This window comes from Adiantum capillus-veneris, chromosome 28 (assembly GCF_014529385.1).
Source record: "Adiantum capillus-veneris isolate H3 chromosome 28, ASM1452938v2, whole genome shotgun sequence".
Classification (NCBI taxonomy): domain Eukaryota; kingdom Viridiplantae; phylum Streptophyta; class Polypodiopsida; order Polypodiales; family Pteridaceae; genus Adiantum; species Adiantum capillus-veneris.
The window spans coordinates 46,265,538-46,291,159 of record NC_140958.1 but is presented as its reverse complement, the minus strand read 5'-3'; the positions used below and the strand labels follow the sequence as shown (position 1 = coordinate 46,291,159).

The 25,622-nt window shown below is 45.6% G+C and overlaps 1 protein-coding gene across 3 annotated transcripts; it reads right to left on the bottom strand.

Annotated features, from left to right (window-relative positions):
• Window positions 1–35: 35 nt before the first annotated feature.
• LOC147420376 (uncharacterized) lies at window positions 36–25,622 on the bottom strand. 3 transcript variants are annotated; one of them, XM_086503884.1, is made up of 3 exons: window positions 25,186–25,618; window positions 24,920–24,973; window positions 36–392 (listed from the first exon to the last, which is right to left on the bottom strand). In XM_086503884.1, the coding sequence occupies exons 1-3, from the start codon at window positions 25,543–25,545 to the stop codon at window positions 186–188; spliced, it is 621 nt and encodes a 206-aa protein (XP_086360010.1). In that variant the 5' UTR covers window positions 25,546–25,618; the 3' UTR covers window positions 36–185. The 3 variants fall into 3 exon arrangements, with proteins under 3 accessions (XP_086360010.1, XP_086360011.1, XP_086360012.1); XM_086503886.1 differs by lacking the exon at window positions 36–392 and adding an exon at window positions 24,602–24,730 and having other exon boundaries at window positions 25,186–25,622; XM_086503885.1 differs by lacking the exon at window positions 24,920–24,973 and having other exon boundaries at window positions 25,186–25,609.

Sequence of the window (25,622 nt, the reverse complement as noted above, 5' to 3'; positions counted from 1 at the left end):
TTCAAAAACACAACAAGATCCTGAAGACAAACCACTTGGCACATAGAAAAGAGGATTATTGGCATGGTGATACAAATGTAAGACGATAGCTAGAAAGATACGCAGAACATTTACAAAACTGCAGCATCTTGATTTGTTAGCACTTTGTAAAACAAGCTATGTATACATGTGTGAACAAAGACGCATTAAGGGCTTGCAGTGGTTGATAGCACCTCATCAAGTAACGCTTTGAGCTTTTTCGCATTCATAGCGCCTTCCTTCCGGCTATTCGGAACTTCTTTGCCATCCTTGAACACAATAAGAGTAGGCAATCCATACACGTCATACTCTTTCACTAAATTTGGGCTTGTATCTACATCAATCTTCACAGCTTTCAAAGACCCATTGAAATCCTGTGGCAAAAAAGGGTTGTTAAAATCTCTGATTGAAAGCTAATCTTTAACATACGCAAAATAAAACAGCATGCCGGCACTGATCATGATAAATGAAATGACAAGTTTGAAGATTTAATGGAGTGGCTGCTCACATATGCATAGCACATAAGTATAACTCTACAGTGTCAATGAGCAAGCAGTGGCAGGGAAAAACTGTGAGCAGGTCATCTCATATGAGTTACAGCCGAGGCTGGATAGGCTGGCACGTCTCCCATGGGAGGGTGCCCACTGCCTATTTTCTGGGAATTTACTGAGTCACCTAATTTGGTCACAAGAAAATTTCTCTCTCGTGGTTGGAAGTTTGGTAGCTAGCCCAAATCCCCCCCCGCCCCCCCCCCCAAAAAAAAAACCACCACCACCACCAAACACACACACACAAAGATTGATAAATCCTATAATTGGGCACACGGACACACACATTAGAGCATGGGGTCATGGCATAGTGGGAGCCTCCTCTTAGAATTTTAAAAGATCAAGCTGATAATCAATCGAGCCAAGTGCCGTGATGCTTGGTCTATTACCCATGCAGTCTAGCGGCAGCGTCTCATCACCCTTGAGTAGGGGTTTGGAGAAGCGTGTGTGTGTGTGTGTGTGTGTGTGTGTGTGTGTGTGTGTGTGTGTGTGTGTGTGAAATGAAATGAAATGTTATATTAAACGTCTTCAAAGGCCAAAATCACCTATGAGACCAAACTGATACAATCTTGGTGGATCTACAATGTCTGGGTACAAAAATAAAACGAAGTAAAGTGAAAAACTAAAATCTTAAACTACTAGATGTGAACTAAGCAGCTAGCTGGAACTGTGTAGGATATGAGTAGGGGGGTGAAAGTAGTGAGTGGGGGATTACAGCACAATGTGGGTGTGGGTGTGGGAATATAATGGGTGAGAGTTGATACAAAGGCTGATACAAGATGAGCAGGGTGTACAATCCTCAAAAGAGCTAAATCACAGGAGATCCATCATCGGATGCTGGCGGATCTCATTAATCTCCTCCATGGTCAGTAGTTTGACCGGGCGTCATGCATGTCGAGCCAAAGTGATCCGAATCCTTTGATGCAACCTCCGTTGATGCTGTGTAGTCCTCCGCAGTCGTGGGCATTTGGATCTCCCTACCTCGGTCGCTCGATCGATCAACGTGCCTCTGGTGTGAGGAGAATGTGACTCTAAACAAGTCTGTGATCCGTCTCTAAGACTGGCTAGACTCTCCTCTCATCAAGCTCTCTCTGTGTCTGTGCATCTCAACAAAAAACAGACCCAGACATCTCTGGTCCTCATACCCCATGACTCTAGAGAGTGGTCCAAATCCCTCTCTTAACAGGCAGAGAAAGCTGCCCCATCTCTCATAGTAAACTGGGCAGGTGGCATGTGTAGTGCAACTCTGTCTCAGGCTCCATGTGACATAGGGGACATGTCCTGGCCTCTGCTGGTACTCCGTTGTATCTACCAGTCTCGATCCGAAGCTGGTGTGAAGATGTGCATATCTAGCAAATAGCACATCGTATCCCACGAGATAAGTGGGTGTCCATGATCTGGGCCTCGTCACAAAACCATCCTCAGTAAGCTGGAGAAGATGCTCTCTATAGAAAAGTGATCTCGGAATGTGTAATAGTCAAAGGGGGTACATCCAATGAGTACTGCAAGGGGGGCAATCTGTCCATGCTGAACCCATGTACCTGAAACCATGATGTCATCCCCCCATACCAGAATGTTGTATCTCCTTGCATAGCTAACTATCGAGAGGACTCAAGTGCTAGGCGGGCATATCTATCTATGCGGAGGTCCCACAAGCGGTGTATAAAGGAGACTGATTTGGTAAGCGCCTCAACCTGTCACAAGGCGGGCACCACGTGCCAATAGAAAAGAACAAACTGAGCAGACTTTTAGCACTTCAAATAACAACTGAACTGAAATGGAGAGAGAGAGACGACACACGACACGGAGTGGCGGAATTCCACCCCAGAGAGTATTGGCCCCAAACCTTGGCGCCCCTTTCGATATTTCTTTATATTGCATCAACACAGTACAAGCCGGTACTCCAGACTCTGCACCTTCGTACTGAAGCACGCCAGAGAATGAGCCCTAGCCTCATATTTAAAGGCCCTTGGCCTGAAAAGCAGTTCTAGTAAAAAGCCTTTAAAACTCAAAAGCTTCCGGTTCAAAAGCAAAGCCAGAAAGCTGCCAGCGCAATTTACGAAAATCCGTACAGCCTGCCACGTCATCAGCCAGCACAAAACGCGGAAATCCGTACAACCTACCACGTCATCATGTCAACGCAATTTTCGGAATTTGTCTGCTGCCTTAGGGTTAGGGTTAGGGTTTCTGGCAGAAATTAGGGTTTGCAGGTTTTAGGGTTAGGGTTTTCAGAATTAGGGTTTAGGCAGTTAGGGTTTCTGGCAGACATTAGGGTTTAGGCCCCTCGGCCACATCTGTACGTTGCCTCCATTCTTTAGGCTTTGACACGTCAACAGTTTGTTACATCTCCCCTTCTTGAAAGAGAGTAATCGTCCGCGATTACAGCATACCTACAAAACAACTCAAGTTAGCTCAAAAATTTACGAGGGTCATTCCAAGGAACAATCAGTTTGCTCTTTTTATTAAGGAGTTAGCTTCTCCTTTTTGCTCTTTTGATCAAGGAGTTAGCTGCTCCTATCGGCTGTTTTGATCAAGGAGTTAGCTTCTCCTTTCGTCTAGACCGGAACTCTTGATATTCCGGCGTAGTAAAATTAGCCATCACACCCAAATCGTACTGATCTTCCTCGGGTGTCTTGATGCACTAAAATTACATACCCAGGCAATCTCATCCAATTAGGAATATTCAGTGGTTGGCACATCACAATGCAACACAAATGCTCACATATGCATGTTACAAGACATAGAAACATAACGCCGCCGATGAACACTCCTCCCGCATAACCTAACAAGGTCCGGGCCGGGAGATATTCAACGACTCCCTCATCACTCCTCCCGCATAACCTAAAAAGGTCCGGGCCGGGAGATATAGAGGCCTTTTACAACCAAACGCCCCCCAGACCGCAGCCTGCGTCGTTTGGAAATGCTGAGATTAACCACTGCTCAAACTTCTTAATACTCCTCCCGCATAACCATCCAGGTCCGGGCCGGGAGTCACAACAACAATTATTTTACAAGCATACAACCAAACGCTCCCCAGGCATCGGCCTGCGTCGTTCGGAGGTTCAAACAATACCAAAACAGTATTTATCACTTCTCCACCCGGGAGTAAAATCACCAATCATTGAAACCGGTATCAAACCAAAGTCAAACAATTCAAATCGGCACCAAAACAGGTTCAAAACAGATACCATCCATTTCAAACACATTCCAAACAGGATCACCAAACAAGCTCAAACAGAACTCAAACTAAAAAAGCAATCTCGACATCAGTCGAGCTCGAAAAGTCGAATGACTTTCCATCCTGAAACCTGCACCAAAAATGTAGGGTTAGGTTTCTTCCATAAGGTCGTAGCCGAGCACAGCATGGTCCATCAGCTCTTCGACAAACAGTGTTTCTTTGGCGGCGATGGTAGTCCCAAGATAGCAATCGCACTCGGTCTCCAAGTTCATCTGCTCATGAAGAGACATCTACTGGGAGATGTCGAGAAACTTCAACTTATAATCTCCTAGGGTTTCCATGGCAAGCATTTCAGGATACCCCACTCTGCCAGAAGTTGCACTCCGAAGGAAGATGTCAGAAACCATATAACTTCGGACAAAAATTTTCTTGAAAGCTTGCCAAGTACTTGGAGTATGCTGCTTGGTAGCTATAGACATCAACATCTGCATAGCACTGCTTCTGAGAAACACAGTGACTTGAAACAAATCTGGATCCTTCTCTTGCAAGTGATCTTAATTGGCTTATGCCCTGTAAGGCACTGCGGTGAAGACGGGAGCACGTCCGATGCACGATGAAGTAAGGGTGGGAGTGGCTAATAAGTCCGGGTTGGAGGGCGAAGATATGTCGAATCAAATTCCAATAGCTCTGTCTACTCTTTTGTAGGACCGGTATGTTTTTAGAAAAGCACACACCTGATGCTCTGATACCACTGTCACAAGGCAGGCACCACGTGCCAATAGAAAAGAACCAATTGAGCAGACTTTTAGCACTTCAAATAACAACTGAACTGAAATGGAGAGAGAGACGACACGCGACACGGAGTGGCGGAATTCCACCCCAGAGAGTATTGGCCCCAAACCTTGGCGCCCCTATCGGTATTTCTTTATATTGCATCAACACAGTACAAGCCGGTACTCCAGACTCTGCACCTTCATACTGAAGCATGCCAGAGAATGAGCCCTAGCCTCAAAAGCAGTTATAGTAAAAAGCCTTAAAAACACAAAAGCTTCCGGTTCAAAAGCAAAGCCAAAAAGCTGCCAGCGCAATTTAGGGAAATCTGTACAGCCTGCCACGTCATCAGCCAACGCAAAACGCGAAAATCCGTACAACCTGCCACGTCATCATGTCAGCGCAATTTTCGGAATTTGTCTGCTGCCTTAGGGTTAGGGTTAGGGTTTTTGGCAAAAATTAGGGTTTGCACGTTTTAGGGTTAGGGTTTTCAGAATTAGGGTTTCAGCAATTAGGGTTTTTGGCAGACATTAGGGTTTAGGCCCCTCGGCCACATCTGTACGTTGCCTCCATTCTTTAGGCTTTGACACGTCAACAGTTTGTTACATCTCCCCTTCTTGAAAGAGAGTAATCGTCCGCAATTAGAGCATACCTACAAAACAACTCAAGTTAGCTCAAAAATTTACGAGGGTCATTCCGAGGGACAATCAGTTTGCTCTTTTTATTAAGGAGTTAGCTTCTCCTTTTTGCTCTTTTGATCAAGGAGTTAGCTGCTCCTATCGACTGTTTTGATCAAGGAGTTAGCTTCTCCTTTCGTCCAGATCGGAACTCTTGATATTCCGGCGTAGTAAAATTAGCCATCACACCCAGATCGTACTAATCTTCCTCGGGTGTCTTGATGCACTAAAATTACATACCCAGGCAATCTCATCCAATTAGGAATATTCAGTGGTTGGCACATCACAATGCAACACATGCTCACATATGCATGTTACAAGACATAGAAACATAACGCCACCGATGAACACTCCTCCCGCATAACCTAACAAGGTCCGGGCCGGGAGATATTCAACGACTCCCTCATCACTCCTCCCACATAACCTAAAAAGTTCCGGGCCGGGAGATATAGAGGCCTTTTACAACCAAACGCCCCCAAGATCGCATCCTGCGTCGTTTGGAGGTGCTGAGAGTAACCACTGCTCAGACTTCTTAATACTCCTCCCGCATAACCATCCAGGTCCGGGCCAGGAGTCACAACAACAATTATTTTACAAGCATACAACCAAACACTCCCCAGGCATCGACCTGCATCGTTCGGAGGTTCTAACAATACCAAAACAGTATTTATCACTTCTCCACCCGGGAGTAAAATCACCAATCATTGAAACCGGTATCAAACCAGAGTCACACAATTCAAATCGGCACCAAAACAGGTTCAAAACAGATACCATCCATTTCAAACAAATTGCAAACAGGATCACCAAACAAGCTCAAACAGAACTCAAACTTAAAAAGCAATCTCGACATCAATCGAGCTCGAAAAGTCGACTGACTTTCCATCCTGAAACCTGCACCAAAAATGTAGGGTTAGGTTTCTTCCATAAGGTCGTAGCCGAGCACAGCATGGTCCATCAGCTCTTCGACAAACAGTGTTTCTTTGGCGGCGATGGTAGTCCCAAGATAGCAATCACACTCGTCTCCAAGTTCATCTGCTCGTGAAGAGACATCTACTGGGAGATGTCGAGAAACTTCAAGTTCTAATCTGCTAGGGTTTCCATGGCAAGCATTTCAGGATACCCCACTCTGCCAAAAGTTGCACTCCGAAGGAAGATGTCAGAAACCATATATAACTTCGGGAAAAAAATTTCATGAAAGCTTGCCAAGTACTTGGAATATACTGCTTGGTAGCTATAGACATCAACATCTGCATAGCAGTGCTTCTGAGAAAAACAGTGACTTGAAACAAATCTGGATCCTTCTCTTGCAAGTGATATTAATTGGCTTATGCCCTGTAAGACACTGGGGTGAAGACGGGAGCGCGCCCAATGCGCGATGAAGTAAGGGTGGGAGTGGCTAATAAGTCCGGGTTGGAGGGCATAGATACCTCGAATCAAATTCTAATAGCTCTGTCTGCCCTTTTGTAGGACCGGTATGCTTTTAGAAAAGCACACGTCTGATGCTCTGATACCACTGTCACAAGGCGGGCACCACGTGCCAATAGAAAAGAACAAAGTGAGCAGACTTTTAGCACTTCAAATAACAACTGAACTGAAATGGAGAGAGAGAGAGAGACGACACGCGACACGGAGTGGCGGAATTTCACCCTAGAGAGTATTGGCCCCAAACCTTGGCGCCTCTTTCGGTAGTTCTTTATATTGCATCAACACAGTACAAGTCGGTACTCCAGACTCTGCACCTTGTTACTGAAGCATGCCAGAGAATGAGCCCTAGCCTCATATTTAAAGGCCCTTTGCCTGAAAGCAGTTCTAGTAAAAAGCCTTTAAAACTCAAAAGCTTCTGGTTCAAAAGCAAAGCCAAAAAGCTGCCAGCGCAATTTACGAAAATCCGTACAGCCTGCCACGTCATCATGTCAACGCAAGTTTCGGAATTTGTCTGCTGCCTTAGGGTTAGGGTTAGGGTTTCTGGCAGAAATTAGGGTTTGCAGATTTTAGGGTTAGGGTTTTCAAAATTAGGGTTTCTGGCAGACATTAGGGTTTAGGCCCCTCGGCCACATCTGTACGTTGACTCCATTCTTTAGGCTTTGACACGTCAACAGTTTGTTACATCTCCCCTTCTTGAAAGAGAGTAATTGTCCGCGATTACAGCATACCTACAAAACAACTCAAGTTAGCTCAAAAATTTACGAGGGTCATTCTGAGGGACAATCAGTTTGCTCTTTTTATTAAGGAGTTAGCTTCTCCTTTCTGCTCTTTTGATCAAGGAGTTAGCTGCTCCTATCGGCTGTTTTGATCAAGGAGTTAGCTTCTCCTTTCGTCTAGATCGGAACTCTTGATATTCCGACCTAGTAAAATTAGCCATCACACCCAGACCGTACTGATCTTCCTCGGCTGTCTTGATGCACTAAAATTACATACCCAGGCAATCTCATCCAATTAGGAATATTCAGTGGTTGGCACATCACAATGCAACACAAATGCTCACATATGCATGTTACAAGACATAGAAACATAACGCCGCCGATGAACACTCCTCCCGCATAACCTAACAAGGTCCGGGCCGGGAGATATTCAACGACTCCCTCGTCACTCCTCCCGCATAACCTAAAAAGGTCCGGGCCGGGAGATATAGAGGCCTTTTACAACCAAACGCCCCCTAGACCGCAGCCTGCATCGTTTGGAGGTGCTGAGAGTAACCACTGCTCAGACTTCTTAATACTCCTCCTGCATAACCATCTAGGTCCGGGCCGGGAGTCACAACAACAATTATTTTACAAGCATACAACCAAACGCTCCCCAGGCATCGGCCTGCGTCGTTCGGAGGTTCAAACAATACCAAAACAGTATTTATCACTTCTCCACCCGGGAGTAAAATCACCAATCATTGAAACCGGTATCAAACCAGAGTCAAACAATTCAAATCGGCACCAAAACAGGTTCAAAACAGATACCATCCATTTCAAACAAATTCCAAACAAGATCACCAAACAAGCTCAAACAGAACTCAAACTTAAAAAGCAATCTCGACATGAGTCGAGCTCGAAAAGTCGACTGACTTTCCATCCTGAAACCTGCACCAAAAATGTAGGGTTATGTTTCTTCCATAAGGTCGTAGCCGAGCACAGCATGGTCCATCAGCTCTTCGACAAACAGTGTTTCTTTGGCGGCGATAGTAGTCCCAAGATAGCAATCGCACTCGGTCACCAAGTTCATCTGCTCGTGAAGAGACATCTACTGGGAGATGTCGAGAAACTTCAACTTATAATCTCCTAGAGTTTCCATGGCAAGCATTTCAGGATACCCCACTCTGCCAGAAGTTGCACTCTGAAGGAAGATGTCAGAAACCATATAACTTCGGACAAAAATTTTCTTGAAAGTTTGCGAAGTACTTGGAGTATGCTGCTTGCTAGCTATAGACATCAACATCTGCATAGCACTGCTTCTGAGAAACACAGTGACTTGAAACAAATCTGGATCCTTCTCTTGCAAGTGATCTTAATTGGCTTATGCCCTATAAGACACTGCGGTGAAGACGGGAGCGCGCCCGATGCGCGATGAAGTAAGGGTGGGAGTGGCTAATAAGTCTGGGTTGGAGGGCGAAGATATGTCGAATCAAATTCCAATAGCTCTGTCTGCTCTTTTGTATGACCGGTATGCTTTTAGAAAAGCACACGCCTAATGCTCTGATACCACTGTCACAAGGCGGGCACCACGTGCCAATAGAAAAGAACAAACTGAGCAGACTTTTAGCACTTCAAATAACAACTGAACTGAAATGGAGAGAGAGACGACACGCGACACGGAGTGGCGGAATTCCACCCCAGAGAGTATTGGCCCCAAACCTTGGCGCCCCTTTCGGTATTTCTTTATATTGCATCAACACAATACAAGCCGGTACTCCAGACTCTGTACCTTCGTATTGAAGCATGCCAGAGAATGAGCCCTAGCCTCATATTTAAAGGCCCTTGGCCTGAAAAGCAGTTATAGTAAAAAGCCTTTAAAACTCAAAAGCTTCCGGTTCAAAAGCAAAGCCAAAAAGCTGCCAACGCAATTTACGGAAATCCGTACAGCTTGCCACGTCATCATGTCAGCACAATTTTTGGAATTTGTTTGCTGCCTTAGGGTTAGGGTTAGGGTTTCTGGCAAAAATTAGGGTTTGCAAGGTTTAGGGTTAGGTTTATTAGAATTAGGGTTTCAGCAGTTAGGGTTTTTGGCAGACATTAGGGTTTAGGCCCCTCGGCCACATCTGTACGTTGACTCCATTCTTTAGGCTTTGACACGTCAGCAGTTTGTTACACAACCGATAGTGGGGGGGGGAGGGGGGGCAGCTAGATTTACTCAAATAATGGCATGTGGTACTTAAGCTTTGGCTCTAATAAGCAGCGAGATTATAGAGACTAGAGGCTTCTCCATGTCTCCCCATCCATCAGTGCGACCCAACGTCCTGCGATGGTCCAATGAAGGCCCCCATATCTGAACTCCATAGAGCAATGTGGAAGTCACGAGAGTGTCAAAGAGCCTGAGTTTCATCCGAGGCTCCCGAAACTGAATCAGTGAACACATCCTCTCCAATCCACCCAATGCTGCATGTGCTCTTGTCAGTCCAATGTCTGCTCCTCAATGAAAATGTTGGTCCACTAAAGACCACCCCAAGGTAGGTGTAAGCATCTGTATACTCCACCGTCTCATGGCCGTATGTGAATGTAGGTCCATTGTGGGGTGGTGTTAAACACCATAATCTTGGTTTTACCAAGATTGACACACAAACCACTGCCGTGGGCAAACCTATGCAAAGCATCCAAGTGACGTTGCATCCGATTCGGAGAGTCGAAGATCAACACAATATCATCAGCATATTACAATAGTGGAATCCATGTCATTGCAAGCTATGCACCTGTATCACCCTCTCTCTCAAAATAGTCGGAAACCTCATCCACATACATACCAAATAGAGTAGGAGAGAGCGGGCAGCCCTGTTTCACCCTGATAGTGGAGTGAACTAATGTAGATAACCCCTAAGGAGTGCGTACATGACCCACTACTGACTTGTATAATGCCATAATCCCCCAAATCAGCTCTGTGGGTACTCCCATCTCTTGTAGTCTGTACATCAATCTAGCTCTGGGCACTGTGTCAAATGCTTTGCGGAAGTCCACAAAGCTACAATAGATCCGTCTCATATGTGATCTGCCCTTCCTCAATAATGGCTCTGAGTGTTACAATGTGGTCAAGAGTAGAAAAACCCCTCCTGAACCCTGCCTGCCCGCCTGCGCGTATACCCTCCCTCTCTACCCATCTACTCAGCTGCTGCTCAAGAATGGATGCATACAACCGTGCCAATGTGTGTCCAATCACGATAGTGAGATAATTCCCAAGCTCAATAGTGTCCTTGACTTGAAGATGGTACAATAGTAGATAAACTCCAAGTATCAGGCAAACCCTCACACATGGCACGGTTGGACATCACTGCAAGAAGCTCTATGAGCAAATCCCTAGCATGTATAAAATGCTCAGCCACTAAGCCATCATGATTCATGATCATAGGCTCTCCTAGTCCTCATCCTATCAATGGCCTTCTTCACTATCTCAGCGGTGAAACAAGCACATGTGTGTGGGCATGGCTCGGGGGGGTCGGGAAGAGGCGACTATCCAGGAAATGTGTACAGAGATGACTCATACTTGCCCCAGGCCTCTGTAGAAGTAATGGCAAGAGGGGGGGGAGTGCTCATAAATAGTCGCCATGCTGCACCTAAGTCCTGAATCAAGAATAGCTGATATGGATCCTACTCTAGTCGAGCCAAAAATGCCCTCTTCTTCCGCCGCACTAGGCGTCAGAAGGCAATTTGTGATTTGTCTATGAGTGATGTCCCCTAAAAGCACCTCCCTCTGAAGGCTAGCTCTCGTCTAGCGGCACTCCTCATCATACCAGCCGTTTAGGGCATGCTCCCAGAACGCAGTCTCTGCTCAAGCTGGGTGTGTGGGCATGCCTCTGCTACTGCATCATGCAATGTTTGTGTCAGTATAGTCGTAAGCTCCTCCAGAGGTCACCTTGGCTCCTCACTGCAAGGGCGTCTGTAGATCCCATCTATGTAGAAAAAGTCTGTCTCCCGTGTAAAGGTGTAGCGAGTAGGGGCTGCTATTCGTGGTATGTGTGCTACACTAAACTAGAAAGAGATGGTCATTGACACAAGGGCATGATCTACTGCCACACCAACACGTCTAGGTCCAACTATGAGGTCCTGGATACTAGAGATAAAGCTTGGTTGTGCCATGACATAATCTACTGTGCTGGCTCCATGTCTGTGTGGAAAGCATGTAAAACCTCCCACAGCATGAGAGAGAGAGAGAGAGAGAGAGAGAGAGAGAGAGAGCTTGAGCCTCTGCAGGAGTGTAAAGAGCATGAGACTCTCAGCAACGTCATGTATCACTAATATCAGAGACAACAGCAGAGCTACCGTTTCGTATACTGAGGCCATTGTTCCCCTATGGCTAGTGCCGATTCATCTATACCTTAAGGCTCCCACTAAGCCATGACCCCATGCTCAAATGTGTGCGTCCATGTGCCCATTTATAGAATATATCACATGCCAATGTGTGCGTGCCCGTGTGCCCAATTATAGGACATCAATTTTCATGTTACTAAAGCTTACGAAAAAACTGGAAAATTCCGATAATTTGGTCCAAGATAGTCAAATTGTAGAGCTCATTGATACTCAATCTCTTCCTCATGAGCCTCACAAAATACTAGACACTCGAGAAAAGAGAACCAAACATGCCATATACAAGGCGTGTTTGGTTAAGTAGAAAGATTCTTCTGAAGAGAGCTCTATATGGGAGTAAGAAAGCACTCTTCAAAAAAGATTTCCCAACTTTAGGACTGTTCTTTTTAAAAAAAACTCAAGGACGAAAACTCTCTTTGAGGGGGAAAGAATACAATATATCCTTTAACAAGGCACACGGATGCACACACATTGGACCATGGGCGTGCGCACTGCACTTGCGCCACGTGGACAACCTTTTGCTACAGTCTAGCGCCAATCTTAGCTTAGGACCTACCTTGGCACCCTTATGAGCCTCTAGCAGGACATGCATGTAAAAGCCGGTCATGGTTGCATACTCTCTTGCACAATACCACATTTCAGCATTTAGGCAATTTAACGCGTGTGAACCACCTCTTAGCCTGGTTCCAGGGTCTTGGGGGCTGATTTGAGCTTGCTCGACCCAATTGATTGCCACCTATAAAGGCAGCCTATGGGCGCTAGTAGCCCTTGGCGTTTTCTCACCAGCGTTTTCAGCCTAGAAGGACCAGCGTTTTCAGCCAGAACAGCCAGCAGATTTCAGCCCGTCGTCGTCCTCAGCGATGGCATTCAGCCCTTAGCCTCGTCATGGTTACAGATTCCACCATCGACTTCACTACCATCTTCGGAATTCAGCCGTAGCTTCGTCGTCATCGTCGTCGACACAGTACCCGAGCACCTAGTATCCCTTGTGTTCGCCTTGGCTCCTGCCTAGCTCAGCATAGGGACCATCAATACCATCAGTACCTCATCGTCCTCGTCGTCGTAGAACCCATCAGTACCTCGTCGTCGATTGTCCTCTCGACACAGAACCCATCAGTACCTCAACACCTCTCAGTACCCCGCAGTACTCTTCAGTATCTCGATAGTACCCAGCATCAGTAGCATCATTATCCATTAGCATCAACATCTCACATTTAGTCATTGTATCAGCATTGTGCAAGAAATAAAGAAAGTACTTACTTTGGCAACAGAGCAAGGGGACCCTTGAGGGTTTAGGACCCAACATTCGGTGTCGTCTCTTTTCTCTCTCTTTCATTCAATTCAATTCAGTTTAGTTCCTTCAAGTGAAGTAAAGTGTCCCTTGTGTTTCTACGGAGTACTAGATCCAGGGTAAATCTTTAAACACTTCCATTGCACCTGACATTGGTATCGGAGCTCTGTGTGTGCTTCGGTTTTGCGAACTCAAGGGAAGAACCCCAAGTACCTAAGTATCCCAAGGACACCAAGAACAAAGAACCCAAGAACCAAGAACCTGAAAAATCTCTCCTTGTTTTTTTTTCCTTGAAAGAATCTTGGAGTCCCGATTCCAAACTTAGTAGCTTCCGTCTTCATCGCCATGTCCTTGAACGAAGATCCACATTGGATACACGAAAATCCAAATCTTACTTGCCAGCGCGTTTTGCAGGATTCCGTACTACTGACAGCTAGCCTGTCCGTACAGCTCTTTGCCACGTCATCAAGTCTGCTCGGATGGTCATGCCACATCATCACTTTGTGACATACCCCCCTCTTGAAAGAATTGTAATCGCCCTCGATTACGCCTGCAAAATCAGATATAAGCCATAAACCAGTTCAGTAGACACTGACTCTACGTACCGACGCACTAGAAGACACAAATCCAGCACTTGTACAAAGACGACAGTCACGTCACATCACATTCAGATCACAGTCATATCTCATTCAAATCGCATCACAAGACATCTCATGACACATCAAATCAATCACAAAAAAATTCATTCCAAATCTCAGACCATGATTGCCAGCAACATATTTAGTAATCGCATCTACAACCATCCCGGACCTCACTGATGTCGAATTAACTAATCCTTATTGCGATCATGTCTATAAAGATTTCACTGTCTAAGCGAGTAATCATTTGCCTCAAGCACTATCGTGTACGAGCAATCATTCGCCTCAAGCACTGTCACGTGTGATTAATCATTTCCGGGGATCCCAATCCATCACTAAGTTCATACTAAACAGAGTGGTTCAATCATTCAGTTCTAGCTGTGTGGCCATCTCATCCCGCAGGAACTCTTGATGCGCTCACTTCATGATTCGCTATCAGGTTCATTTGGGAGTTGTCACTACTCCAAATTCATCATCATCTCATTCTTAATTCTGCTATAGCTCACAAATAGCACGTTCTTTCAAAAAATATTAGTTTCATTCAAAATTCAAAATCATGTTCCAAAAATCCTTATTTCATAAATTCATGAAGCAAAAACAATGTTAATTCATCCATTATTTTTTATCTAAAATCTGTTCTGGAACGAGTATCGCCTTGTCTTGTTGTCCTTTCAATCTGTCAATTGTCCTAATTCTTGTGTCGATATGTCCTTGTTCTCCACATTCAAAACACTTTCCCGCTTTGAAATATTCATCTCTCTGGTCTTCTGTCAATGGAGGTCGTCTATCCCTCCGCCGTTTGTTTTTGTTATGACTTGTTGAAGGTTCATCTGATGGGTGAGTCAAGTTACCCGAATGTATAGCAAATCCCCGCTTCGCATGTCCCATCGCCTGTTGTATAGACTCGGACTACTTTTCAAGACAGTAGTCTCGAGTCTCTTTACGAAGTCCACAGCAGAACCGTTCAGTCTGTTCCTTACAATTGATCTTCTTAAAGGATGATCAGGTAGAAAAGTATCCCAAAATCTTTCATAATAGGTATCCAAAGATTCGGCCTTGACCATCCGAATATGATTCCAGTCAGTAATCACGTCTCGTTCGTATTCTTGAGTGAGCCATGAAGAATTAAAGAGTTTCTAAAATTTTAGCCCGCTTGTCGGTGCTTCTTTTCTTAACAAGAGAGTGGACCACCATGTCCGTGCATTGCCTTTTCAAAAGGATGATACCCGTCTTATCTTGGAGTGCTCGGCATAGCAGCCTCCCAAAAATGCGATGTCAAACTGCTGATAAAGGCTATCTCTAAACCCTGAAAAGTACTCAAACTTTACTACTTGTCCTCCCTCTTTGAATTCTTTGGCCTTTTTGCACTTGTCGTCGAGGTACTGATTGGCTCTGTAAAAGTGCTTCCTCTTTGCATAAAGCATATGATCTTTTTGTCGTTTCTTCTCATCACTCGAGTCAAAAGAAGATGAATTGTCCGAGCTATTAGAAGAAGATGAGGACGAACTGGGCAATCCTTTGAAGCATTCACGCTTCTTTTGTTTTCTGGCGTTTTCAAAAGAGGATTTTTGGCCCAAGTAACTAGGAAAAACAATTCCCTTGTTACGTTTCTTCAATTGCTTTTCTGTTGACCCCAATAGTTGGTTGACTCGTTTTTCAACAATGTCCTAGAGTTCGTCTTCAGTAAACATCCGTCGACCAGGAGGCTACTTGAGGGCTGACTTGAATGGGGAATCGATGGCTTTCTACCAATGAGTGTGCACCTCGTCAATCGGGTGCCGCGTCAAAAACTTGGCATTACCTGTATTCGTGTTCTACTAATCCATTCAAATTTTCGGTACCGCCTCTCGTTTCAAAAATGTCAGCAGGGTTTGTTTGATGCTTGCGGGATTGTCATTGAATCTATGTGTCGCAGTAAGAGGATCAGATTTCCCGGTAGAAGAGAAATCGGCCGTGCTTTGATACCACTGTCACAAACTTGGTCACCCTCAAGACGAGATCGGACATGACACATGAGAGAATCACTTAAAAATACTTCAGAAATTCAAAATCACAGTTCAATTTGGTCGACACGACTCGGCGTAGTTCCGTGCCCAGAGAGAATGGCCCCAAAGACTGGCGCCCCTTTTAAAATTTCTTCTATATAAATCCTTGATCAAAGTACAACTCCCGCAGGTCCTCGGCTCTCAAACTCTGCGTCTAGATGCTCTGAGGAGCGAAGGCAATGTCGGCCATTGCCGAATCTCTTACAAAGGACCTTTCTCCAGCCATTCAGACTTTGAAGACTGCCAACGATATGGTGGTTCAAGCTCGGAGGAGTGTTTGATAGGGATTCTACGATGCGAGCAGCCACCCTTCTTGGACATTTATTTGTCATCGAGTTGCCACGAGGAAGTTCCATGCAATCATTTCTTATGAAGGCTAAAGTTATTCATGATCGACTATCGGCTATGAAAAGAGCCATGACGGGTACTCAATTAGCTGCTTTGGTTCTCACGAAGTTGCCTAAGGAGTATGAAACGGTGTCTAGGACACTTTGGCTACAAGTCACGAAGGAAAAGATGGAATTTGATGATCTCAGCTCTTTTCTCATTGAGAAGGAAGCAGTGTTGATTACTCAAGGCAAAATTCAGATTTTGAGACAGGTGGAGAAGCACTTGCTGCTTTGGATTCCAGAAAGAGGACCAAGAACCGTTGTTACAATTGTGGAAAACGTATACAGTTGGCCAAGGATTGCAGATCCAAAGGCAAAGACAGAGATTTTACAAAGGACAAAGGTAAAAGCAAGCATCAGGAGGAAAGAAGTGATAGTGACTCGGGGAAGGACAGCAAAGAGGCTACTGGTGTGGTGGCGACTAGGAAAAAGCAAGCATGAGGAGAAAAGCAGTGATAGTGACTTAAGGAAGGACAGCAAAGAGGCTAATGTTGTGGTGGTGACTCCATTGGCAAGATCTCCCATCTTCTAGTCTGTAAAACAGACTTGGACACTCCAAGTCAAGAATCAATCACGACAGCACCAAATAACCACTTCAAAACAATTCACAGATCACAATAGATTTGCACTAGCCCGGCGGAGTTCCGTGCCTAGAGATATTGGCCCCAAAGACTGGCGCCCCTTTCGGTTTTCTTTATGTATTAAATCAATGTCAAAGTACAAGAGAGCGGTTAGGGTTTCACTCTCAGACTCTGCGTCCAGATGCTCTGCAGAGTGAGCCCTCACCGCTTATTTAAAGTTTACAAGGGATGCCCAAAAGCAGAGCCCCAAAAGCTTCCAAAACAAAAGCAGAATCTCTATCACATAAGCTCTCTTGAGCTCTTAACCAAAAATAAGGCAAAATCTTTTTCTCTCTCTCTCACACAGTTTGCGTGGAGAAAAAGCTGAAATCTGCGTCGATTATGCTGAAAATCAACGTTCGTACAACCTGCCGCAAAACCTGGAAATCGTACTATTGCCACGTGGCATTTTTGCCGCCAGTTCTAGGGTTTCAACCACCTTTAGGGTTTCAGCCAGCAGTTAGGGTTAGGGTTTCCAAAAATTAGGGTTTGTGGCAAAAATTAGGGTTTGCAGGAATTAGGGTTTCTGGCAGAAATTAGGGTTTATGTTCTCGATAGCCACGTCATCACTTTGTGACATACCCCTCTCTTGAAAGCATTATAATCGCCCTCGATTACGCCTGCAAAACAAACAGAAGCCATACACCGTCTTAGCAGACACTGACTGTTAGTACCTACGTACTAGGAACACACATCTAGCACACGTACCAATCGACAGTCACATCACACGACATCACAGGACATCACTAGACATCACATGACATTCAACATTCATTCGGATCTTGGACCATGATTTATCGGCAATGTAGCTAGCAATCGCATCTAGATCCAATCGAGACCTCATAGATGTCCGATTGACTAACCCCTATTGCAACCATGTCTATTCGAGATCAATCAGACCAAAATACTGCAATCATTTCGTCTATCAGTTCCTGCACTTAAGAGAAGTCAAGAACAAATCAGTATCATAATCAGGAATTCCATTTCATAAAGTCATACAACAAAATACTGTCAACTTTTAGTATCCCTGAAGCTCAAAGTGACATCAGTGCCTCTAGTATCTAAATCAAGGCATCTGTTGACAAAGGAGCGGAGTGACTCCCCTCTTGTGCATCCCACTGCACCAGATCTCCGGCCAAGCTGAATTTTGGGTTCCATTTGGAGTAGACTATGCTAAACCAAGAGCATTGAGGTAAAGTTTCACAATCTGAGGAGTATCTGCTAGGTCCTCCTCCTCCATCCACTTCGCATCCAATGCAGGATAGTTCTTGAACTTCAGCAAGAACCGCCTTCGGACTCTACCTTTATTCTTCGTATCCTTATGTGCCAAAATCTGCTCAGGAACGAGGATCTCCTCGTTTTCTTCCACTTCGGGTTGCTCATCAGGCTCCCCATCATCAAGCACATCACCCTTAAAAGGTTTCAAGAGACTCACATGAAATGCATTGTGAATCCTCCAAGTATCTGGCAGTTTCAATCGGAAGGAGATATCATTTATCTTTTCAGTGATCTGGAAAGGTCCGTAGTATCACATACTAAGCTTTGGAAAAAGCCTCTCCTTTCCCTTTTTCTTTCTCAGGCGTGCTCTACGTTCTTACCGTTCTTACTGTTATGTGTGTTCTGAGAATTCTGAGATGTCCCTTGAGAAGAATTCTCCTTAGGCTTTCCCTTGTTGTGCTTCATCTCTTGGGCGAGAGCGATTGCTACCGCCTTGTTGAGATCCGCGGGGTCAAAGACTTCAACATCAAACTTGATGTATTCGTCTAACCCAAAGAGAAAAGCCTCTTTGCGCTCATCATCCGACTTACGTAGTTGAGTGCCTACCTGCAAAACACGGTTAGAAAAAGACATGACTGGCATACCGTGTTGCTTGAGATTACGCCAATCCTCTTCCAAACGTGCAAGATACTAAGGTGGCATAAACCGCGCCTTGAGCTTGTCTTGGAAATCAACCCAACTAAAAGAGGGGCGTGAAATCGTCAGCTGCCTCTAGGTGCGCGGCTAGCTGTGCCTCTTGCCATGCATGGTACCAATTGATGACATCACCGGCAAGGTACATAGCTGCCGTCAAAACTTTGCTATTTCCTGTTTTCTTAGTTGTCGCAAAATAAGCATTAAATTGATGCAACCAAGAATGAATAACTGTAGCATCCATCTTACCGTCATACTTACTAAAAGTTAACTTTTATGTGATAGGATGATTAGAATCCGCGTCGTGGCTTGCGCCACTCGACGAACTTCCCCGATCTTTGGGTGGATCGGTCTTCGAGGCTAGGACTAGGGCAAGAAATTCTTGATTGCGAAGCTCCCTTTGAGCTTCACGATCGGCCTCCATAGCCAATCTATGCGCAGCACGATCGGCCTCCAATGCTGCGTTTCTTGTTGCGGCTTCTTCCTTCCTTAGTTCCTTTCTTTCTTTTCTTGCGTCGCGTCCGCGTTCCAAAGCAAGGCGCTTGTCGTCCTATCGATCCATCATGGCTATCATTTGCTTCATCATTGCCTCCATAAGGTCTGGCGTAGATGGCGAAGGGGGAGGGTTGGGAAAACCTCCTGGTGGGGAGAATCCTTCGTCGCCTCTCTCATGCTCATCACCTGAAGGCAAAGTATCCATGCCACTTCGGGTGACGACCATGCACTATGATCTTGGGGTCTTAAGCTCGCGAGGAACTTGGTTCTTGAGGGTCTTGAGGTTCTTGAGGTCCTTCATTCGTGAGAATCTTGGGTTCTTGAGGTTCTTGAGGGTTTCTTTTGCTTGCAAATCGTGTTGGAGAAGGATCTTCTCTTCACCCGAGTTTTACCCTTTTCTGCGGGCGCACCCCTTGGCGGCCTTGCGCTCACACCAAGGTTGCTTTTTCCCACCTCACGTCGATTGGCCGGCCGCTAAGTGCACGGTCCGCTCTCAATGAGTGAAAAGAGACACAAGGGGAGGCTAGACAAGCCCTTCTTTCTTGGGATTCCTGTCACTCTTCAACAAAACACAATTAGGAATCGCCACGCCCAAGTAAACTTGGGTTCGTGCGATCGCAACAAGCAAAAAAATTCTTGTGGTTCTTGTGGTTCTTTCCTTGAGTAATGCAGAACACTTCCAAAGCTTTGATACCAATGTTAGGTGCAGCGGAATGAATGTTGTATTTTCTCAAGATTAGTGATCTTTACTGCTCAAGGTTCCTTTTAGTTCTTAGGGAAAGAGAGAGCTTTCCGTCTTATAGAGAGTGTGGTGATCACGAACAAAGTGAGTGGATTTAGTGCATGCAAATGAATGAGACTGAGAGAAGGAGAGAAGAGATACGACACCGAGGGGTTGTAAAACCCTCCTCCAAAGGCCCCACTCTCGTTGGCGACAGTGGTCTACTTGATTGCACGAAAGAGTACAATGCGAATGCAAAGGACTGATGCTGTTGGACTATGCCGATGACGACGATGGTTACGACGACGGCTTCGTGGCTGGAACTGGGACTCTTTTGTGGCTGATCTGGACTGTTTCCTATTGCTGAACTGATGAAGAATTCGCTGGTATAGCTGCTGACAGAAAACGCTAGTTTTTAGGGTTTGCTGCGTTTTTAGGGTTTTCTGTAAATCTGAGTTCTGCTGCGTTTCAGGGCTGGTTCTGGCTGTCGACAGACTGGCTGGAAACGCTGCCACAACAGGTTATATGGGCTGAAAAAACCCTGTCAAGGTTGCTGATTCTCTGGCGTTAGTGAATGGCAAAACGCTGATGCTGTCACTGAAAAACGCTGACCTTTTTGCTACCTGCTGGCGATCTTTGCATGTGAGGAAAACGCTATGGGCAGCCAAGAAGATGGCAATTGCAGATCTTGTAAACACCGGCAAGGAGAAGATGCTCTATGCTGAAAACGCTATGCTTGATGGTCTAGCCTCGCCAAGGGAATGGGGAGGTTCTTGCTGAGAGGGAGGGAACACCTGCTGCTTGGGGAAGCCTGTTGTGCTCTCTGCTCATCTGCCAATTTGTGCTAACTTGGGTTTGCTTATAATTTAACTTACCCAATTTGCCCTACTGACTACCCAACAAAAGTCACTTAATAAATAAGTGAAAAATGTCAAAAAATAGAGAATAATGGGATAAAGTCCTCTGAAAAATCCCCAAACTGACTCTGATGGAATCTGATGGAAATGCTTATGCTTGTGCTTATGCAATCAGAGGATATGCACCTACACTGAGTGACTGGGCATGCACGGTCTACGAATAGACTCACAAAAGTGCCAGTTCACTCCTAATCTAACTTGACTAGACTTTGACGAAAACCCTGCTATGGTGTAGCTTGTCCACGGACACATAGGGTTGGGATGTGTCACGTGACAGGTGGTGTGCTTCCAAGTATCAGATCAATGGTATGATCTTCAGGACGAGCGGTGGTAACTCGCCTGGTAGTCCTTCTAAGAAGCAATCGGCGTGAGAGTGGAGAAAATCTTGGCGTTCTTTATCAAGTTTAGACATATTTGTCCTATCCTTATCGCTCAATTCTTTCATAAAAAAAAAGTAAACAAACAGACTGGATTTCATTAATTTTGAAATGGCCGAAGCCGATACAATAGGGACAAACTCGCCCTTCAGTTTAATATCAAGTACAATGGTTCTGCCCTTCTCTGTAGTCAATGTCGCTCTCCTCGCCTGATAATCGACCACAGCGTTGTTCTTGTGGTACCAGAGAATCACATCACAACCCTCCAAAGGCATTATGAAGAAGTCCTCATGCCCCAAATACCCCTGACAATGCAGCCAAAGTTTGCCAATGACAGGTGTAATGGCTACGTCTTTGCCAGGTGCCGCTAGAACTGCCTCCGCAAGTGGTCCCATCCGATCGGGAGTGATCTCGAGCCGCGCCGCCAATTCCGGTGAAATGAAGTTGGCCTTGGCTCCTCCGTCAAAGAAGATCAGGGCCTCTTGAACTTTCACTTTGCCCCAAGCTCGACAAAGTTCTGTACTCTCGTCCATGGTGTTGGGATCAGTATCCACACAATCTGAAACCAATCCTGTTTTCATCTTGCCTTTTCGTCCACGTTCCTCAGCTGCTCTCAAACTCTCAGGCCTGTCATCGTCCTTATCATTCTGTTCTTTCTGTGCCTTTTTAGGACACTTCGCGGAGATATGTCCATGTTCCCCGCATCCAAAGCACTTCCCCTCCTTGATGAAGCGAGCTCGCTCCTGAGGAGTAAGCTTGGGTCGTGCATCCTTCTTCTCTGGGTTGCTCTTTCTCTTTCTACTTTCATTCCCAGAAGTCTGTTCGGCTCGTTGTGTCATGGCCTCAACGGTGGGTTAGGTCAGACTGCCAAAAGAATGGCAGAGCCCCGCTTCGCATGACTCATCAACTCCTAAATAAAAGCTGACTTCTGCTCCAAGCAGTGATCTCGGATCTCTGTAGGTAGACCCAAGGTGAACCGCTCAATCTGTTCTCTGAATGAGATCTTCTTGAATGAAGAGGCGGGTAGGAAAGAGCTCCAGAATCTCTCACAGTAAGCATTTATTGTATCTCTCTTGGTCATCCGAAGATGGTTCCAAGCAGCTCGTATATCGCGTTCATACTCTTGCGTCAACCAAGAAGAAATAAAAAGCTTCTTAAATTTCAGCCACTTAATTGGCGCAGTCTTGTTTAAAAGAAGCGTAGACCACCAAGTGCGAGCATTCCCCTTAAAGTAAGAGGTAACTCTCCGAATCTTGGAGTGCTCTAAGTAGCGTCCTCCCGCGAAAGCGATGTCAAACCTATATAAAAGACAAAGCCTTCGAAGCATCTGAGTGTCCTGAAAATGTGTCAAATTTGATCGAGTGTCCACCTTCCTTAAACTCTCCGACTTTCTTGCTTTTATCTTCCAAAAAGCCATACTGGTTGGCTTTATAAAAATTCTCCTCGTTCGCATAAAAGTTTCCGTCATCGGAGTCTGAATCGTCTATAGACAAGTCCTCACTAGAACTGTCAGTCACTGGGCGAGATTTAGGCTTCTTTGCCTTTTCCTTGCCCTTTTCGAAGCGTTGTTTCTTGCTTCGCTTTTTGCCTTTTCTGTCTTCTTCGCTCGAATCTGAAGAGCTAGAAGAACTATCAGAAGAAGAAGAAGAAGAAGAATTGAGTACTCCTTCAAAGTGAACACGCTTCTTTTGTTTCTTTGCTTTGTCAAATGTCGACTGACGACCCAAATAACCCGAGAAGTCAGTGCCTGTCTTCTGCTTTTTGCCGTGCTTTTTAGCTTTCTTTTGTGCGTCAAAAAGCTGAGCAATCCGTGCATCAACCACCTCTTCTAGTTCCTTCTCTGAATACTGTTTGCGATCTGAAGGTTTCTTGAGAGCGGGTTTCAGGGGTGGTGTAGTGGTTTTCTGCCACTGCGCAAGCACTTCCTGAAAAGAAGCCTCGCTCATATATTTTGCCAGTTTGGAATCCTTCGCAAAACTGAGCATCATCTTTGTTGCATCGCCGATCAATTGACGACGCTTCATCTCTCTTTGCTCCGCCTGAGTTGGTCGAGGCGACCATACTCTTTGCCGGAATCTTCGTTGTGATCCCTACCCGCATCTCCACATGCAGAGGGAGTCGACTAATCCTTGCGTGAAGCCATAGGTGCCGCGGAAAAAAAAATTGGAGATCGGATTTCCCGTAGAAGAGAAATCGGTCGTGCTCTGATACCACTGTAACAGACTTGGACACTCAAGTCAAGAATCAATCACGACAGTACCAAATAACCACTTCAAAACAATTCACAGATCACAATAGATTTGCACTGGCCCAATGGAGTTCCGTGCCTAGAGATATTGGCCCCAAAGACTAGTGCCCCTTTCCGTATTTCTTTATGTATTAAATCAATGTCAAAGTACAAGAGAGCCGTTAGGGTTTCACTCTCAGACTCTGCGTCTAGATGCTCTGTAGAGTGAGCCCTCACCACTTATTTAAAGTTTACTACAAGGGATGCCCAAAAGCAGAGCCCCAAAAGCCATAGTTACCAGGAACGGGAAACCGGAACGGGAACGGGGAACGAGATCGCGGAACAAAATGCCATTCCCTGTTACGGGTACTCACGTTTGAAACACGGAACGGGGATTCGGAACGGGAACTTGGAATGGGAACGGGGAACGGAGACCTGAAAACGGCCATTCCCTGTTACTATGCCAAAAGCTCCTCTCTCTCTCTCTCTCTCTCTCTCTCTCTCTCTCTCTCTCTCTCTCTCTCTCTCTCTCTCTCTCTCTCTAATGTCCTGTCTCTTTCTACCTCAATGATCTCTCTACTCCACGAGTGCATTGTTCATGTGTCTGGCATTGCAGGTGTTCTAGATCGGAATCAAGGTGTCCACCGGATCACGAGCCAGTTCTTGTCTTCATTGCATCTTCTTCTCCCACCTCTGACAAAGAAGTCTCGATCTTGGTGCTTTGAACCCCTCCTTTCCAAACCGTTGAGGCTTCTATGAAATTGCCTCCAAAAAAGGCAATATCAAACTGTTGTATGAAAGACAGAACTTGATGGGTATCCTTATGACCAGAAAAAGTGTCAAACTTGACGATTTGACCCATCCTTGAATTCCTTATTTCCCCTTCTCCGTGCAATTTCGTACATAGGTTCTTGAATCATGGGATTCCTCTTCTGTCAAAGACATCTCCAAAAATGTAGGAATCAAAATCATTAAAGAGGTAGTGTCAATGTCTGAGCTTCGGAAACTCTTCCTGCCCCAACTGGATCTGGACTTCTGATATTTCCACTTCCTCGACTCCTGCTGATCTAGCCCCAAAATACTATTTCTATTTTAATCACAAGCACTAAGTGTGCAGATTACAAGAATTCACCCAAAAGTGTGAGGGTTGAGCTTTGAACACAAAGACTATGTGTTCATATTGAGGCGCATTGCTAGTTCAAAGAATCTAAAAGCAAGGGATCCCAATCATCACCCACTTGGAGTGTTTTGAGTGAGCGAGTCCTGGTAGAAAGCTGCACTTTTCCCCGGAATTCAAACGCTTTTGCTTTGACTGAAAAGTCCGTCCTTGCTTTTGTTTTGACTCACTCCTGGAGCTTGGACATGCTGCGATTTGCTGCTTTTTGGATGCTCTGCTGGCTGCCAGTGCTGGCACATCAGTATGACGCAAGGCATGTCAGCAGCTGACCCACTACAGGATTGCAACTAATGACACCCACACATGCACATGAAAGAGTCAGGTAGGAAATGCAAGCAAAATAGAATCAGAAACTCGAGCCTGCAAAAAAAAAATGCCAAAAACGAAAAAAAGGGGCAAGGCATGCATTAAGGCCGCACCTGCAGACACCTCCCCGATGCCAACCGTTGACAATGACATGGATGACATGAGGCCTGCAGTAGGAACTTGACTTAGCTGGATACTAGGAGGACTTGGATACAGCCGGCACAGGAGTTGGGCATGAAGACGCCCATGATGGGAGACTTCAGGGAGGGGAGGCTGGTGTGTGTATGTGTGCTGCGCATGCACATGCGTGACATGAATGTACTCTGTGAGGGTAGTGGTGCTCTGTGGAGCCAGAAAGGAAGAAAGAAAAACGACATACCTTGGCAACAGAATCGATGACAGGGCCAATGAGCTTGCAGGGACCACACCAATCAGCACAGAAGCCAACAAGAACGGGGCATTCAGATTTGAGAACTTCATCAGGAAAACTATCCTGGGTAATGTTGGGAACCTTGCAGACAACAGCGGGAGAGGCACGGCACGCGGAAAATTTCTGCCAAGAAAAAGACAAACACGATGACTTGCTTGCGCTGAAAAGCCATTCGCTACGCCGGCATATCCTCGATGGCGAGCTCGAAGGTCGTCTTTTGCACAACGATGAGGGAAATGCTCTTGCCACTGTTGTCGTAGTAGTAGCTGTTGAGGACGATGGCGATGGATATAGCGAGGCCTGCATCATGGCCTGCTTGGGTTGAACAATGCGCGATCACTGACCGGATGTCAAAAGAGAGGAGAGGGAAGCTTCATCTTGCTATT

What these genes read in the sequence shown, in the direction of transcription:
- LOC147420376 (XM_086503884.1), bottom strand. Translation starts at nt 25,545, where the DNA reads ATGATGCAGGCCTCGCTATATCCATCGCCATCGTCCTCAACAGCTACT. An exon ending in TCATCGATTCTGTTGCCAAG is followed by an intron (nt 24,974 to 25,185) that starts GTATGTCGTTTT and finishes TTCCTACTGCAG; the next exon opens with GCCTCATGTCATCCATGTCA. An exon ending in CATCGGGGAGGTGTCTGCAG is followed by an intron (nt 393 to 24,919) that starts GTGCGGCCTTAA and finishes TTTTTGCCACAG; the next exon opens with GATTTCAATGGGTCTTTGAA.